Source organism: Vicia villosa, linkage group LG7 (genome assembly GCF_029867415.1).
Source record: "Vicia villosa cultivar HV-30 ecotype Madison, WI linkage group LG7, Vvil1.0, whole genome shotgun sequence".
NCBI lineage: Eukaryota > Viridiplantae > Streptophyta > Magnoliopsida > Fabales > Fabaceae > Vicia > Vicia villosa.
In genome coordinates, this window is record NC_081186.1 from 14,355,715 (window position 1) to 14,370,604 (window position 14,890).

General features: G+C 43.0%; 1 protein-coding gene across 1 annotated transcript; it reads right to left on the minus strand.

Annotated features, from left to right (window-relative positions):
• Nucleotides 1–9,620: 9,620 nt before the first annotated feature.
• On the minus strand, nt 9,621–11,105 carry LOC131618684 (uncharacterized). The gene is made up of 2 exons (XM_058889853.1): nt 10,274–11,105; nt 9,621–10,159 (listed from the first exon to the last, which is right to left on the minus strand). Exons 1-2 carry the CDS (start codon nt 11,103–11,105, stop codon nt 9,621–9,623), a joined length of 1,371 nt encoding a protein of 456 aa, XP_058745836.1.
• Nucleotides 11,106–14,890: the final 3,785 nt, after the last annotated feature.

The window sequence follows — 14,890 nt, forward strand, 5'->3', positions numbered from 1 at the left end:
AATGCATGAGTGTGAGTTATGACCTAAGTGATGTATGTACATGAATGCAAAGCCTAAGCCAGTTAGAAGTTAAAGGGTAGGACAAATTTGGGGTATGACAGCTGCCCCTATTTAATCGTCTTATACTCGAAGGTGAGATTGGCGCCAGCCTTTCGAACATTCGGAGTAGAAGAAGATTAAATACCAAAGACCTGAAATTTGTCCCGAGGAGATGGAGTGGTCTCTATTCTTTTATTTTCGTTTTGATATCTGCTGGGGAAAGAGAATTTTTGTTTTTTCTGATGGAAATATTTACAGTGAGTAATTGGAAGAAGGGTGATAGCTTGTAACGTAGCCTGAGGTGCCAACACAAGGTTCTCAAAAGGAATGTTATATGAAACAACGACTGGAAGGGAATAGATCTCGTGCGATCTACGACTCAACATCGACTCGACGACAGGAGAGGATCTCGTGCGATCTTCAAGGTTGAAACAAAAAAAGGATCTCGTGCGATCTAAGACTCGACATCAGGAGAAGAACTCGCACGACCTTCAGGACGGAATAGACCTCGTGCGATCTACGACTCAACATCAGGAGACATCAGGAGAGGCAAGGGAAGATCTCGTGCGATCTATGACTCATCATTGGGAGAAGATCTCGTGCGACCTTCAAAACAGGGAGGAAAAGTAGATCTCGTGCGACCTACGACTCAACATCAGGAGAAGATCTCGTACGACCTTCAGGACAAAAGATATAGATCTCGTGCGATCTACGACTCAACATCAGGAGAAGATCTCGTACGACCTTCAGGACAAAAGGGGATAGATCCCGTGCGATCTACGACTCAACATCGGGAGAAGATCTCGTACGACCTTTAGGACAAAAGGGGATAGATCTCGTGCGATCTACGACTCAACATCGACTCGACGACAGGAGGAGAGAAACAGAAAGACATTGTGTCAGACATTTGTCGGGGATTGAGGACATCTCGTATCGGCACCGCAGCTTAACAGTGTTTGTGATATGATAGCAGATATCAGGTGAAGTTTGTAAGGGTAACAACTCTTGGAGGATGGGTCATTGTTCTGATTCAGCATTGACTCCTATTATCCGGCTTACGCTCTGTATGCATGTTTGAGTTTAATGGCGTAATGATCCACTGTAATGGATATGCTACGCTATTGAGGATGCAGTGCTGTATGCAATGGATTCTATATGCAAAAAGTGCCAAATAAAGGCCCTGGTGGAACAGAAGAGTAGGATCATTGGGGTCCGTTGCTTATTCTCTTGAGACGCCATTGTGGGTGGGCGTTGGAAACCTCATAGTGCCAAAGATTATTGGCAACTGTGTGGAGGATTAGAACATAACTCTGTTGGGGAGGAAGTGACTTTGCTCGACTTTCCTTACATCCTATACTGCTTGGGGAATCATGAGTTTTGAGAGACCATTCTTCGTCTGCCATATGGAAGAGGGATATGGACCTCTTCAAGTGCCCCATGCTTACCAGTACTGATGAATTATACTCTTGAACTTTCAAGCGGGATGATGACGACCTTTGTGACATGTCATAAGCCAAGATGACGGCTAGAACCTGCAACCTGCACAGAAAACAACGTTTGGATGCAAATGGTGCCCCTTAGAGCACTTTTATGTTTGTGTAACATCATGTTTCGTTTTGATTTGTGATTATTATTCCCCCATGTTTTCAATGCAATGTTTAATAGCGAATTAAATCACACCTTGCATGCGAAAAATGAAAAGTAGGAAGGAAAGCTTTTTATCAAAAGATCATTTTATTGATGGAATGCCTATGAATAGGCTTCTGTATAAGGAAGCAACTCCTAAATGAGGTAGTTGCGAAAAAGAAAATAAAACGCAAAGAGCAAAATGGCAAAGAGAAATGCTCGAATTTCCATTAAAACTGGTATCGCTACAGTTCCCATATCCTTGATCCTCTCAATGCTTTGCTTCAGAAGCGTAATGGTTGGATTGATCTGTCTGCTTTGCCAAGGGTGTATAGTGGTTTTTGTGAAGGGTATTCAGACTGCAGCCTCTCGCTTTTGATCCCTAACTTTTGCCTGGATCGCCCTTTCGGGTTTTCAATCCAGCGGGATACCCCTTTTTGCCTAAGTCGCCCTTTCGGGTTTTCGACTTAGCGGGTTGTTCTCTTTTGTTTTATCCCTAATTTTTGCCCAAACCCTTTTGGTTTGCCGGGATGCCCTTATTTTTGCCTAGGTACGTCGACCTAGCGGGTCTTTTATGCGTAGTATTTTTTGACTGAGTCTGAATTGACTAGAAGCGGAACGTCTTCCCCATCCATCTTTGTCAGGATTAAAGCACCACCTGAGAATGCCTTCTTCACAATTTATGGTCCCTCATAATTGGGAGTCCATTTGCCCCTTGGATCGGTGTGAATTGGCAAGATCTTCCTTACAACCAGGTCACCTGTGTGGAACTCTCGAGGCGGAATCTTCTTGTCATACGCTTTCTTGATCCTCTTTTGGTACAACTGGCCATGGCAGATAGCAGATAAGCGTTTTTCCTCGATCAGATTGAGATAGTCAAGCCTCGTCTGAACCCATTCTATTTCATCAAGTTTGGCATCCCTCAAGACCCTCAACGAAGGAATTTCCACTTCTACAGGAAGTACGGCCTCCATGCCATAGACAAGAGAGAAGGGGGTTGCCCCAGTTGAAGTACGAACTGAAGTTCTATAGCCATGCAAAGCAAATGGCAACATTTCATGCCAATCTTTAAACGTTCTAACCATTTTCTAGACAATCTTCTTTATATTCTTGTTAGCAGCTTCGACTGCGCCATTCATCTTTGGCCGATAGGGTGATGAATTGTGATGTTCAATCTTGAACTCTTCACACAACTCTGCCATCATCGTGTTGTTAAGATTGGACCCATTATCAGTGATGATCTTATTCGGAACCCCATATCGACATATGATTTCTTTCTTGATGAAGCGAGTAACGACTTGCTTGGTTACGTTCTTGTAAGAAGCAGCTTCAACCCATTTGGTGAAGTAGTCGATAGCAACAAGAATAAATCTGTGTCCATTTGAAGCTTGCGGCTCGATTCGTCCAATCATATCTATGCCCCACATAGCAAATGGCCATGGCGATGTCAGTACATTCAAAGGAGTTGGAGGAACATGAATCCTGTCAGCATACACTTGGCATTTGTGGCACTTATTCACGTATACATAACAATCACTTTCAATTGTCATCCAGTAATACCCCGCTCGCAAGATCTTTTTGGCCATAGAGTGCCCACTGGAATGGGTTCCAAAAGATCCTTCATGAATTTCCCGCATGATCAATTCTGCTTCGTGTCTATCCACGCATCTGAGCAAAACTGAATCATAGTTTCTTTTGTACAGGACGTCTCCTGACAAGAAGAATTTGGATGCTAACCTTCGAAGCGTTCGGTTATCACCAATCGTAGCATCTTCGGGATACTCTTGCTTCTCAACATACCTCTCGATGTCGTAATACCATGGCTTTTCATCATACACATCTTCAGTAGTGAGGCAATGAGCAGGGAATGCATGTGCAGACTCTTTGTAACGGAGGATCCTTATGTCTGGCACTTCTTTAGGGGAGCTAACTCTGAACATAGCTGCCAAAGTAGCCAAAGCATCTGCCATCTGGTTTTCCTCTCGGGGGATATGGTCGAAAGTGATTTCCTCGAAAGCGGGTAACAACTCCAAGATGTAGTCCCTATAAGGAACTAAATTGGGGTGTCGCGTCTCCCAATCACCTCTTACTTGATGTATAACCAAGGCAGAATCCCCATAAACTTCAAGGATCTTGATCCTCATATCAATGGCTGCTTCGAGGCCCATTATGCAAGCTTCGTATTCTGCGATATTGTTTGTGCAATCAAAGCATATTCTAGCTGTGAAAGGGATGTGAGTTTGACGAGGAGAAGTCAAAACTGCCCCAATACCATGGCCCATAGCATTTGATGCACCATCGAACGTGAGAGTCCATCGCTCTCCTGGTTTGGGTCCTTCATTATCATCCAGTTTCATGATATCTTCATCAGGAAAGTCAAACTTCATTGACTGATACTCTTCTAATGGCTGATGAGCAAGATGATCTGCAAGGACACTTCCTTTGATGGCCTTCTGTGTGACATACTGGATATCATATTCTGATAAAAGCATTTGCCACCGGGCTAGTCTTCCTGTAAGGGTCGGTTTTTCAAAGATGTACTTTATCGGGCCCATTTTGGAGATCAATAGAGTGGTGTGAGTCAACATGTACTGCCTTAGTCGGCGAGCAGCCCATACCAAAGCACAACAAGTTTTCTCAAGTAGTGAGTAACGGGATTCACAATCGGTAAACTTTTTGCTCAGGTAATAAATGGCGCACTCTTTTCGACCAGACTCGTCATGCTGGCCTAGCACACACCCCATAGATCCTTCAAGCACAGTTAAGTACATAAGAAGCGGCCTCCCAAGAACCGGAGGCATGAGAATTAGTGGCTCTTGGAGATACTGTTTGATCTTTTCGAAGGCTTCTTGACAATGGTCATCCCAACGGATATCTTGATTCTTGCGCAGCAACCTAAAGATGGGTTCACAGGTGTCAGTGAGGTGAGAAATGAACCTGGCTATGTAATTCAATCTCCCAAGGAACCCTCGGACCTCTTTTTCATTCTTTGGTGCTGGCATATTCTGTATTGCTCTTACTTTATCAGGGTCGACTTCAATCCCTCGTTGACTCACAATGAATCCAAGTAACTTTCCCGATCGCACTCCAAAAGTGCACTTATTTGGATTAAGCCTCAACTTGAATTTTCGCAGACGAGCAAACAATTTCTCGAGATATACCAAATGTTCCTCCTCAGTTTGGGATTTTGCAATCATATCATCGACGTATATCTCAATCTCTTTATGGATCATGTCATGGAAGAGAGTCACCATTGCTCGTTGATATGTCGCACCAGCATTCTTAAGACCAAAAGGCATCACTTTATAACAATACGTACCCCACGGAGTAGTAAGGTAGTCTTGGTCATATCTTCGGGAGCCATCTTTATTTGATTATAGCCAGAAAAACCATCCATGAAGGAGAACACCGAATACTGAGCAGTGTTGTCGACTAGCACATCAATATGAGGCAGAGGGAAATCATCCTTCGGACTTGCTCTATTCAGATCTCGGTAGTCGACGCACATGTGTACCTTTCCGTCCTTCTTAGGAACAGGTACTATATTTGCAATCCAAGGAGGATATTCACACACAGATAAGAAACCAGCCTTCAACTGTTTTTCAACTTCCTCCTTGATTTTCAAAGCCATATCAGGTCGAGTTCTTCGTGGTTTTTGCTTTACAGGTGGACATTCTGGTTTGAGCGGTAGCCTGTGCATAACTATATTCGTGTCTAAACCAGGCATGTCTTCATATGACCAGGCGAAGATGTCAACATACTCTCGAAGCAGCTCAATCAACCTTCTCTTTACATCACTTTGCAAAGCGGCACCTATCTTGACCTCTCTCTTTGCTTCTTCTGTACCGAGGTTGATGATTTCTATGGCTTCCTGATGCGGCTGGATAGATTTCTCTTCTTGTCTCAAAAGTCTTGCCAATTCCTCAGGGACTTCACAATCTTCCCCACTATCCTCATCATCATGGTCAATCGGATTCTCAAGGATATCAGGACGTGGAACTGTAACATTATCATTTTTGATGGAATCCGAGCCGGATCTGCACGATGGATGATTTATGCCTTAGAATGCAACACGTAAAGGAAAAGAAAAAGAAAAAGCTTTGCCATTTTTGAAAAAAGTTTTTAAAGCAAAAATGAAAGAAATGGAACAATAATCGCATGCGAAAATATGATTTTCATTCAACATTAAACAATTTGAAACACATGGGGGCCCTTCTTTATACATGAGATCAAAATGCTTAGGGCGAAGCATATGATTTATCGAAACAAGAAAATTACATCTCCATAAAAGTGACTTTGGGGATGTCCAAGATGGTCCAGTTGTTGAATTCTTGGTCAGGTGCAGCATGGCAAATGAATCTGGAGAGATCTTCTTCATCATCATCATCCACGGTGAGAACTTGACTTCCAGAACTGGTGCTTGCACTGACGAACACTTGAGAAATGGGGGGAATCACCTTCCTTCCAGGAGTTTTGCTGAGCTGAGTAGAAGAATATAGTTGATACCCAAGGCCATACTTGTCTCGCTTCTCATGAACGTCAATCAGCTTGCCCCAGGCACTATGGGGAGTACCAGCTTCTAAGAAGGCCTTAGCATCATTTAAAGACGAGAGGGGTGCTCCGAGTCCCTTCTTATCCTCAATCACGGGGAGTTTATCGACTGACACAATCTCTAAGGCTTGAAAAGGCGTCTCTTGTATCTCTCCCTCCACTTTAACATAACGGTATGATGCCAGATTATTGACTATCAAATCCTCTTCACCAGTGATCACAACAATCTTGTCATTCACAACAAATTTCAAACACTGATGGAGGGTAGATGTCACAGCCCCAGCAGCATGAATCCAAGGACGACCCAAGAGGCAAGTGTATGAAGGACGTATATCCATAACATAGAAGGCAATATAGAACATGTGAGGGCCAATCAAGACAGGCAGATCAATTTCCCCTTCTACGGACCTTCTAGAACCATCAAACGCTCTGACACTCATAGTGCATGGTCTCATCATAACCCCATCCATACTCAGCTTAAACAAAGTGGCCTTGGGCATCACATTAAGAGAAGAACCCGTATCAATCAGAACTCGAGACAACACAGCATCCAGACACTTGACGGAGATATGCAACGCTTTGTTGTGTGCTCTACCCTCGGGTGGAAGTTCCTTATCACAAAAACCCAAACAGTTACCAGCAGCAATGTTGGTCACAACCCCTTCAAACTGGGGCACGGTAATGTCTTGAGTCACATGAGCGGAAGCCAGAACTTTCATCAGAGCATCACGGTGAGCTTCCGAGTGCACCAAAAGGGACAAGATAGAAATCTTAGCTTGAGGTTGATCAAGTTGATCAATCACTTTGTAATCGCTTTTCTTAATGATTCTCAGAAGTTGCTCGGCATCTTGTGCATTACGTGTTGCAGGAGGGTCGACAGCAACTTGCTTTCCTTTTGCTTGTGCATTAGCGTCTTTGTTTGTCTCTTTAGGAAGCGGAGGAGGGGCAGCAAAGATCCGACCACTACGGGTAATGCCACTAGTCCCAGCAATATTTGTGATGCTCGAATTACCCACTGGAGGACAGTCATACTTCTTCCCTCGAATATACACAGCATTATAACTCCAAGGAATAGCCCTAGAATCATTCACAAGAGAGAGAACGAGAGATGAGGTTGAAGGAGTTGAAGGAGCATTTGGAACCTGAATAACCATCGGAGTTCTCGGAGCTTGGATGGTCAGTGGAGCACTCGGTGCATGAATAACCAGCAGGGTCCTTGGTGCTTGAATGGCCAAAGGAGTGTTATGAGTTTTTTACGCCTCAGCAGGATGGTAAGGGATTTCTAGGATGGCCACATCTTCAACAGGAACGACCCTTTCCACTCTAAGAACACCATCGTCCATTAGTTTCTGGATTTCTTCTTTCAACCTAGCGCATTCCTCAGGATTAGAAGAACATTGCAAACAGTAGTCATGTAGCTCACATAAAACCTTTTGTTGCATAAGATGTTCTCTGACAACTGCTAGCGGCATCTTAACCTTACTAACATCATTCACCAGGATTTGATCATCACATAACTCAATAGCATTGGTCGCACCAGCATGAGGAGGCATAGGGTTGTTCTGTACATTGGGACCAGTAGGAGTGAATGAGATAAGCTTGTCATCAAGAAGATCCTGAACCTTTAACTTGAATGCTCTACACTTTTCAATAGTATGGCCCGGAGCCCCTGAATGAAATTCACAACGAGCATTAACATCATAACCGGGAGGGAGAGGACTAGGTGGAGGTCCAAGTTCACGGAGTTGTACCAATTGACCAGCAAGCAACTGAGGGAGAAGTTGGGCATATGACATCGGAACCGGATCGATACGCCTATCTTGGAATCTTGTTCTTTGTGGGCCCCTTTGACCTTGAGGCCTGGGGTTCTGTTGACGATTTTGAGGAGCAGCAGCTTGTTGTTGTGGTACGAAAGGCTGTTGGGGTGCCATCCATGGTTGTGGAAGAGCAGCAGCATATGCCTGAGGGACATATGGACCGGGAACAGCATAAGGCATCGGATAATAAGGAGGTGGAACAGCAGAATATGCAGGAGTTCGGCCTTGGTCAACAGAAGCGGTGCTAGTCTCACCTTCCTTCTTCTTCACAAACCCAGAATACGGCTTCTTACCATTACCACTTGAGTTGCTAGGACTAGTAACACCTTGAATGGTACCAGCTTTGACACAGTTCTCAACCCTCTCACCAATGATGACCACATCCGAAAAGGAAGGAGAAGTATTACTAACCATGTGCTGAAGATACGGCCCTTTCAGAGTTCCCATAAACAGATCAATCAACTCTCGGTCCAATAAAGGAGGTTGGACTCGAGCAGCAAGTTCACGCCACCTCTGGGCGTATTCCTTAAAAGACTCTTCAGATTTCTATGACATATTTTGCAGCTGTGCACGACTAGGAGCCATAGCAGTATTGTAGTGGTATTGTTTCAAGAAGGCATCAACAAGCTCTCCCCAAGTACTAACATTAGACCTCTCGAGCTTCATATACCACTCTAACGGGGCTCCAGTGAGACTGTCCTGGAAGAAATGCATAAGCAGAGGTTCGTTCTCAGCGTGAGCGGCCATCTTACGGCAGTAGGAACGAATGTGAGTCTCTGGGCAGGTAACTCCCTTGTACTTATCAAAATCTGGCACCTTGAACTTCGGGGAAATAACATTCCCAGGTACCAAGCACATAGCAGCAGTGTCGAAACTCGAAGTTTTAGCAACCTCAACGGCCTTAAGGCGTTCTTCAAGAGCTTGGTACATCTTAGCAGTCTCGGTCAACTCAGCAGTAAGATCATGTTCAAGATCAATAACCTCATGGTGGTCATCCACTACTTTAAGTGTCTCATTAATAGGAGTCTCCTTGGTTTTCACCCCTCCATCAACAGAATTGGTAGGAGTATCTTTGATCAATCCAGCAACGCTCTTTCTAAGCTCTTCTTGTCCTTGGACAACGACATGGAGGGTCTCCATAAGTTGGGTCATCCTTTCCCCCATAACATCCATATCCCTACGGAGGGCAACTTGATTCTGTTCAAATTGGTCCATGATTCTCTTCTCGTTGTTTCTGGTGCGGTAAGGATGTAAGAAAGTCAGCTTCGTCGTCGGGAAAAAATCTGTTGTTGGAAGGGACCCCAATTAGAATCTGATAAAAAACCTGTAAATGCAATATGATATTAGTGCATGGGTGCATGTGTGCATGTTTTATTATTTTCAAGACTTTTAGCTTTGCCTCAAACCAACAACACAAGATAGCGGGGAAGATTGAAGCATAACCAAGATAAGCAAACATAATCCATTAATTCCACAATCAAGTTTTTGAAGTACAAAATATTCCGCTCTCATGAGCCAACAATACAGAAATAGAAATAAGAACCCCATCCAACAAAACTGGTGGTGATTCTACAACAAAAGTCAAGACTAAGCAGGGTCTCCCATGTCCAAATGACGAAGATGGCTATCTCCAATGTTCTTATAGCTCCAAGTCTTCATTTCTTCAAAAAGCTTTTTGGTCTCAGCACGGGTTGGCCTCTTAATGATTTCTTGAACCAGTAGGTCCTTTCTGAAATGCATGGTTTCCATGTAGCGGTTCTTCAACTCCCAACATCTGGCTTCCTCTTGAGCTTGGGTGTTACCTTGGCCTTTTTCTTCTACTTGACCCTTCAGCTTTCGGATTTCTTCATAGCATTTTTCTAAGGTTCCTTGGCGTTCCAACAAGAGTTTGTCTGCTTTCTTTCGACGAGCCCTTTCTGAATTGGCTTCTGTAGTCTGAATCTGGAGTCTTTCAGTCAAATCTGCCAACTGAGCCTCGTAATGTTCTTTCAGCTTCTTCTCTTGAGATTCAGTAGATTTAGGGTCTATAGTCACTCTTGGCCTTTTCTGAGAAGTACTTCCTCTAGCATACAATTCCTCAAGCTCTATTTCTCTTATCTTCAACTTATGGAGAGTAGAAAGCTTCTCTTGCCTAGCAGTATTCATCTTAACTTGCATTGTTTCCATTTGTTCAGTCAATTTCCAATTCTGCTCAACAGTTCGATTATAACGAGGCATGGAGACAATGTTGGGTTGTTCACCAGCAGGAAGATATAAGGGATCCTTAGGAGGGAAAGGCATCGCTTGGGTGTTAGCCACAGTCTTGACCCACTCAGTATATTCTTTATAAGTTGCACAGTCTCTCTGACCAAAATGCTTCTTATCTCTCTGACAAATACTTTTCCAGGCTTGCACAGCTTCTGCCATCTGTCCAATGTTGGTGGCCACATGATAGAAAATGTTCTCAGCTATCTCTGTTTGCTCAGGTGGACTGATAAAAGCATATCCAAATGTTCTTCTAACTAGGACGGGGTTATAGTTGATTCCGCCCCTAAGACCCATCAGAGGTACGTTTTTGAACTTTCCGCAACTCATAATAACTCCCATGTCATCTAAAGCGCTATTGTACCAGACAATATCTTTAGCCCTCAGCCCCATAATCCTCTCAGCCCACTTAGATGTGTGTCTATTATCAATGAAAGCACCACGCTCAGGCAAATGCGACCTGAACCAACGATATAACAACGGGGCATAGAATCTAACCAAACCTCCCTTTTGACTATTCTTGTGATGGATGGAGTGATAAACGTCTCCCAAAAGTGTAGGAACCGGATTCTGCAGAATGAATACGTGAATGGCATTCATATCAACAAAGTCGGGCACGTTTGAGAACATCATGATACCATAGATACTTAGAGCCAGGATAGCCCTAAATGTGTCCCATTCTTTTGCTTCAGCAGCATCGCAACCCCTTTTAACCAGAAACTCCATACGAAAACCAAAGCATCCTCCTTTCTTGGTGAGATTTGCTTCCACGACCGACTTGCTCAAATAAAGAGCCTTAGAAATTTCAATAGACGTAGGGGCCTCCATGGTGCCATAGCACGGGACTTCTTCCTTTTTGACCGGAACACCGAGGAAAAGAGAATACTCCTCCAATGTGGGAACCAAGAGATAGTCGGGGAACGTGAAACAGCGCAGAGAAGGATTGTAGAACTGAAGCAAGGTATGAACTCCCTCTTGCTCATACTGGTGAACGGCATTTTGAGAAGGCTCAGAATATATCCATATTTCTCTCGGAACTTGGTCGACTCATCTGGCGTGATCTTCTTCGCTAAACACCCAAGAGAATCCAGATTCGGATTTGGGAATGTATAAGAGATGTTGCGACTACCAGTCTTCAATGGTGGAGCCATGTGTTGGTCGGAGACAAAGCCAAAAGTTCCTGAAAATAAATGAACATGCATGTTAAATGATATGGCGGAATGCATTTCATTGGGAGAATCCTAAAGCCTTTTCATTATTTCTTTTCATTTCTTCTATTCTTTTCTTTCTTTTTTTTTTTTTTGCAAAAAGGGATATACATTATGCTCTTTTATTTGGAAATAGATTTTAGGATTCTCCACGAATGAAGTGAGGTGGATGCAATAGCATGATGTGTCATGTGTGCAATGTGGTGAGAGACTGAATGTCCCTCGCAACTCTGGACATCTGGGTAACACTGAATGTAACAGGTTCAAAATTCCGGCTTCAGATTGCAAAATGGAAATCCGGGTGTGATGAAGGCTAGTATCCTGTCCCTCCCCAACTCACAGGTATGAATTCTAGACACGGACAGGTGGTCCCTAATGGTCACCAGGGTCTACAGTTCCCATGGGGTACAAAGTGTTTGAGGCAACAAGCGTGCCAGACACAGTGTTCCATGAAAGAACCTCGCCCAGTTGTGGTACCCCATGTCAAACTCAACCATAGCAAGCGCTACGGGAGTCAACATGAGCATCCACGCTAATCCTATGTGTCACTGGCCTGGGTAGTGGGCCTTTTTCCTCAAAAACCCCCACCTGCAAAACAAAGCAGAAAAATATGTGGCCCCCACGGGGACCCATAATATAGTCTAGATGCATGATGTGCAAGCAGAAATAAACATGATATGCAAGCAGAAAATAAACATGCAAAATTATATACAAGATATAGACATAAAAAAACAAATAAACACCCAATAAAATGAAACAAACAAAGGCTAGGATCGACTTGCTTAGGTTTCCCCAGCAGAGTCGCCAGCTGTCGCACGCTCGGGAAAAATGAACAGAGTCGCCACCAATATATTTATCCCATAAGGGAAAGGAATATCAGAAAACCTAACAAAGGAAGGAACAGGGTCTTGCGACTAGAGAATCAAGGTACGGGAGTCGGTTACGCAAGGGGAAGGTATTAGCACCCCTCGCGCCCATCATACTCGATGGTATCCACCTATGTTTGTTTCTATCTAAAGGGTGTATCTATGTCTAAATCCTAAATGCGAATGCATGCAGAATGTAGGGAAAATAAAGAATTGTACTCGCACGGGCCCTACCCCGCTGCCTGCGTATCCTTTTCAGGAATTAGAGTTACCGTAGCTCGGCTCAATATTTTCTGTTTGTTTTGTGTTTTTTAGTTGGGCGGAGTTAACGCTCGCGCTCTTGCATAAGGGAACAACCTAGGATGCAATGAAGCGGAGATAACAATGCCCTTAAGAAAGGAGGAGAGAGAGAGTTTGAGTGTTTCGAGGAAATCCCTTAAGCAAGGGAAACTCGAGTTACTCTTTGGTTGGTGTTTTTTAGAAGTTGGGAACTTACGCCTGAATGGCACCCTTAAGCAAGGGAGATCCAAGCACTCGAACATTCCCTTAAGCAAGGGATGTTCAAGCTTCCATTCCCTCTTTAAGAATTTTCACTTTGATTATTAGTGTTTTAAGTATTTTCTTTGTGTTTTTCTTTAAAGGGAATTTATTCAAGTATTTTTAGATGTTTTAGTGTTGTGAAAGAAAAAGAATGAAAAAAGGGGAACTATTCCTAATTTCTACATCTATGTTATGAATTACTTCTAATAGGAATGAGGAGAAAGATGCTTTGGTATTTCACAATGTATGGAAAATATTCACAAAAAGAAAAGAATTGAAATCTAAACTATTCAAGAAAATTATTCACAAGCAACTTCATTTTTATTCATATTAGAAACTATTTTGCATTAAAACTAAAACTAAGTTCTTTTTTTTTTATGGTTCAACAAACGATCACAAATCAAAGAAGACATTAACTAAAGTCCAATAAAAAAGAAAATAAAATTCTAAGAAGGTCTAATGGGATAAAAATATTTTTTGTCATTATTTATTTAAAAGAGAAATGAATTAATTGCAAAAAGGAAATAGAGCATAAAAGAAAATCAATTTTTAATATTTGTTTTTATTAACAGCAAAGGGGGTGCATCAGTATTTTCAGAATGAACTACAATTAGTTAAATGCAAAACTGGGCCCAAAACGGGGGTGGGAATAGCTGCTGCATTCAGGCCCAGATGCAAGGAAGAGGGGTGGTGCCTCGCCGGCGATATCAAATCGTGCCTAGAAAATCAAGAGGCTTGCACTGTTGCGCTCGGATTTCTTCGCTGATTCCAAATCTTCCACTAGATTTCCCTAATCTTAACTCTAGCATGCAAACTGAACCACGTTTCAGAAGCCCTAACTTCTAGGAGCGTCACCATAACACATAAAATGCACATCAACAAGCTCATAATTACACACTGCATTCAAATATGTGGATTCGGACGCACACACAACCATTATTTCAGCAGAGCTAACATACTTTCAAGGACCATAACAATGCAAGATCTGACATATGCAACATGTAGCTAACACACATTGATAGAATGCTGAGAGTTTTTGGATCGTACCTGGAAGGGTTCTTGAGTGATATCTTTGCGTTTCAGATCTAGATCTTGATGGAGCTAGGTGGAGCAATGGTGATGATGACACTTCGTTGAGGACTTGATGGAGAACCCTTGCACTCAGGCGATGGCAATGATGGAGGCTGATGAATGAAGAGTGAGAGGAGAGAATGATGAGTGGGATGAGAGCTCTTAAAAAGAGTGGGAGAAAGATGAGAGTGTGGAGAGTTTTTTTATGTCGTGAATGAGGAATGTGAAAGGGAGTGGGTTGTGCATCTGCTTTTATATGGAAAATGATTGGTGAATAATGAGAGTTTCTTGAGTGTGGGACTTGGAGCATAGGCTTGCAATGAGTTCTTTTGGTTTTTCTTGAATGTGGGACTTGCTTGTGGTATGATGTATTATAGTGTACTATTCTCTTAAGCTTAGTGAGCACGTTTACCACATGGAGCAAGATTCCTACGTACCTTTTCATAATTCAGCAGCTTGCATGGCCTTATATGGAAGTGTGTTGTGAGAGTTTATCATGACAATGCTCATACAAATCCATGCAGCATAAGCTGAGCTACCACTTTTAAAGGCGAATATCTCGTGCCACGCTCCACCAATTGACTCATATTTATGCTCAATAGGAAGAGGGGATGGAATACGTGGGATTTGTTGTTTGAAGGATCTTGAATTATCATCTAGAAATGGGAGCAAAACGACTTAGAACATGGTGGAGTAACACTGCATGGGGTGATGCATGCCTGACTTGCCTTGTCTTTAAATCTATGGCAAGAGTGTGGTATGGTCAGGGCACGACTTGGGATGTCCCTATTTTGCTCAATGCGCATTCAAAACTGATGATCTTGGGCTCATTAGATAGAGGGCATGGCAAAGAGTGGCTTAGAATCAAGCTTGTTCAAAATAGTGACTTGTGGATGGAGAAAAAGGCATTGACATTTGGTACACCATG